Source organism: Silene latifolia, chromosome Y, assembly GCF_048544455.1.
Source record: "Silene latifolia isolate original U9 population chromosome Y, ASM4854445v1, whole genome shotgun sequence".
NCBI lineage: Eukaryota > Viridiplantae > Streptophyta > Magnoliopsida > Caryophyllales > Caryophyllaceae > Silene > Silene latifolia.
In genome coordinates this window covers 28250603-28254401 of record NC_133538.1, presented here as the reverse complement: position 1 = coordinate 28254401, position 3799 = coordinate 28250603, and the positions used below count along the sequence as shown (strand labels likewise).

At 33.3% G+C, this 3799-nt stretch overlaps 1 protein-coding gene across 1 annotated transcript; it reads left to right on the top strand.

Moving 5' to 3' along the window:
• Window positions 1–938: 938 nt before the first annotated feature.
• Window positions 939–3002, top strand: LOC141627770 (protein FAR1-RELATED SEQUENCE 5-like). Its single transcript, XM_074440992.1, has 3 exons — window positions 939–1097; window positions 1275–2549; window positions 2751–3002. The coding sequence occupies exons 1-3, from the start codon at window positions 939–941 to the stop codon at window positions 3000–3002; spliced, it is 1686 nt and encodes a 561-aa protein (XP_074297093.1).
• Window positions 3003–3799: the final 797 nt, after the last annotated feature.

Sequence of the window (3799 nt, the reverse complement as noted above, 5' to 3'; positions counted from 1 at the left end):
ATACAATAACTGCATTATAACGTTAAAATAACTGCTGTAGCAGAAATTCTTTTTTTCATAATAAATACTACTTTATAGGATCTGAGAAAAAAATCTTTACAATAACTACTCTTTAATAATGAAATAACTTTAATACTACATTAAAATAACTGTGTGTGCATTGTGGTGGACTAGGCTACCAATTTCACTAAAACCCTCCCCTCTCTGATAGAATAATTGCATTTGTATAATACAATAACTGCATTATAACGTTAAAATAATTGTTGTAGCAGAGATTGTTTTTTTCATAATAACTACTACTTTATAGGATCTAACAAAAAAATCCTTACAATAACTACTCTTTAATAATGAAATAACATTAATACTACATTAAAATAACTGTGTGTGCATTGTGGTGGACTAGGCTACCAATTTCACTAAAACCCTCCCCTCTCTGATAGAATAATTGCATTTGTATAATACAATAACTGAATTATAACATTAAAATAACTGCTGTAGCAGAGATTGTTTTTTTATAATAAATACTATTTTATAGGATCTGACTAAAAAATCCTTACAATAACTACTCTTTAATAATGAAATAACTTCAATACTACATTAAAATAACTGTGTGTGTATTGTTTTGGACTAGGCTACCAATTTCACTAAAACACTCCCCTCTCTGATAGAATAATTGCATTTGTATAATACAATAACTGCATTATAACGTTAAAATAACTGCTGCTGCAGAGGTTGTATTGTTTTGTTTTGTATAGAATCTAAGATATTGAAATTAATAATACCATAACAGTTCTCCTGTTTTAATGTTTCCAGGCATTTAAATTAATATTACCAATGCAACAACTTTTTCTACACCTCTTTGGCCCGAAACAGGAGAAAATACTATCCATAATCTGGGATTGAGATATACTCCAGGTGGCAGTGAGGAGTGGAATAGGATGGTTGAAAATGGTTTCAAACCTGCTCTGGGGTTAATGTTTGTAAAGCTGGAGGAGACAATAGAGTTTTACAATTTATATGCTGTGGCTTGTGGTTTCATACCAAGAAAGTACACACAAACAAGATTCCGTGATCGTTTGATAGACAAAAAATCAATGGTCTGCAACAAACATGGATTCAAAGAGGATCGCAAAAAACTCAAACCTGTTGTTGAATTTGAAAACACAGAAGAGAAAAAGAAGAGGAAAAGATCTGAAGAGCCAAAGAAAACAAAAATAACAAGATTTGGTTGCAAGGCAAAAATACGGTTTTGTGCTGTATTCAATGTCCTTAAGGAGCTAATAGGGTATGCTATTGATACATTTTATGAAGGTCGTAATCACAGACTCTGCTCACTCAAAGAACGGGAATTCCAGAAAAACGTAAGAACACTTAACCTTTACATGAAGCAGACAATTGTTAACAATTGTAAACTCAACATCGGGGCTACCAAGACATTTAGAATTATGACAGAACAATCAAATGGGTATGCAAACATTGATGCATCTCTCACAGAATTCAAGAACTTCAAAAGAAATATTAAATGTTATATAGGTGACAAGTATGCTGACATGATTCTCGATTATTTAAAGGCGCTTTCTGAATCACAAGATGGCTTTTACTATGCTTATCAAGTTGATGAGGATAATTGTTTGGCTAAAATCTTTTGCGCAGATGCACAAGCAAGAATGAATTATTCCTTGTTTGGAGACACCATCACCTTTGATCCTACTTACGGTACTAACAAGTACCACATGGCCTTCACCCCATTCCCCGGTGTTGACAACCACAAAAAATCAGTGACTTTTGCTGCTGCACTTGTCGATCATGAGAACGATGGGTCATTCATTTGGATGTTTATGAAGTTTCTTGATTGTATGGGCAACAAGGAACCTCAGTGCATTCTTACTGATCAAGATCCGGCAATTAAACTCAGGGTGCGTTATGTATTCAAGAAAGCAAGACATCGCTACTGCATGTGGCATATAATGAAAAAACTTACCGATAAAGTTGATTCACAGATTTATAAGGAGACTGACTTTGTTGAGCGGATATGTGGAGTTGTTTGGGATACTGACTTGGAACCCATTGAGTTTGAAGAAAAATGGACTCAAGTGATTAATGACTTTGAGTTGAATGATAATACTTGGTTGACATACATGTATGGCAAAAGGCACAAATGGATACCTGCTTACTTTAGGGATTTGCCTTTAGGCTGCCTTTTGAAAACTACACAAAGATCAGAGAGTCAAAACAGTTATTTCAAAAGATTTGAGAGCATAGATGGCACACTTGTAGAATTTTGGTTGCGTTTTCAGAGTGCAATGGAACAACAACGCTATAATCACAAATTTCTTGATGCTGCAAGTGACAGCACATTGCCACAGGTTTCTTCTAAGACAATGATTGAGAAACATGCATCTAAAATCTACACACATACTGTTTTCTATGAGTTCCAAGAACAAGTGCAAATGGCTCCTTGTTCGTGTGACATTAGGGGGTTTTCTGAGCAAGGAAACATGCACATTATAAATGTTGAAGATGCCTACAGGAAGCATAAAATATTCCAGGTTATTCAATTTTATAAACATAATTGTCTTTTTACTTTAACATACAATAACTGTGATAAAAGAATACAATAACCGTGTTTTACCATTAAAAAAACTGAAGGACTTCTACCTTGGTGTTAATTGCTAGTCTGCATAAAATAATTCATGTTGAACTATATAATAACTATGTTTGCCTTTTAAAATAACTACACTGTAATGCAGGTTGCTCACAATAACGAATCAAAGGAAACAACATGTACGTGCAAGATGTTTGAGAGGAAAGGAATCCTTTGTAAACACATTATATGGATTATATCAGGAAAAGAACTGCAAAGCATACCGGAGCAGTACATCGAAACCAGATGGACGAAAAAATCATATAGAAAGCCTTTGTATGGACTGGATGAAAAGTTATTGCAAGACTACGATCCCACTGATTTGAGAAAGTTGGAATTATCAAGGGTATGGTCATAGTTTTATGCAACAATAAGTGTTCTTAACTCGATGCCTGAAAATCAAATCAAGGAGCTAAGTTTGATGCTTTTACAATTCCGAGAGAAAATAAATCCAACGAAAGAGAGCTTGACAAAGGATCAAGAACTGGAAATGCTCTTAGGTTGTTCAGCAAAATCAAATATTACTGTTCTTACACCAAAAATTGCAAAAAACAAAGGAAGCGGCAAGAGAATGAAATCAAACAAGGATAAGGCAATTGAGAAGGCGAGCAAACGGAAGAGGCTATGTAATAACTGCAAACAAATGGGACACCATGACAAGAAAAATTGTCCAAATCCGTTTGTTGAGCATGCTTTGGAGGAAGCAGATGAAGAGGAAACTGAAATGGAGGATGAAGATGAAGAAGAAGAAGAATGAAAAATGCATTACGCTTTAAAATAATCAAGATTACGTTTTAAAATAATCCATATTATGCTTTACAATAACCGCAAGATTGCAAAATAATTGTGTTTGACTTTTTTTTACAAATAATCACGGGTATACTTTACAATAAGTGTGTTAGACTTTTACAATAATCAAAGTTATGCTTTACATTAATTGATGTTGAATTTTTTTGCAATTGTTCTGATTTTCTTCATTTAATAATACCTTGCGCTATTACAATAATCATGTGAAAACTATACAATAATCACAATTATGCTTTACAATAATTGATGTTGAGTTTATTTACAATTGTTCTGATTTTTTTCCATAAATATATTAATTTGATAATGCTTTACAGTAATTGATAATGCTTTACACTTGCCAATTTGTTA

What these genes read in the sequence shown, in the direction of transcription:
- LOC141627770 (XM_074440992.1), top strand. Translation starts at nt 939, where the DNA reads ATGGTTGAAAATGGTTTCAAACCTGCTCTGGGGTTAATGTTTGTAAAG. An exon ending in TGATAGACAAAAAATCAATG is followed by an intron (nt 1,098 to 1,274) that starts GTCTGCAACAAA and finishes AATGTCCTTAAG; the next exon opens with GAGCTAATAGGGTATGCTAT. An exon ending in GGAAGCATAAAATATTCCAG is followed by an intron (nt 2,550 to 2,750) that starts GTTATTCAATTT and finishes ACTGTAATGCAG; the next exon opens with GTTGCTCACAATAACGAATC.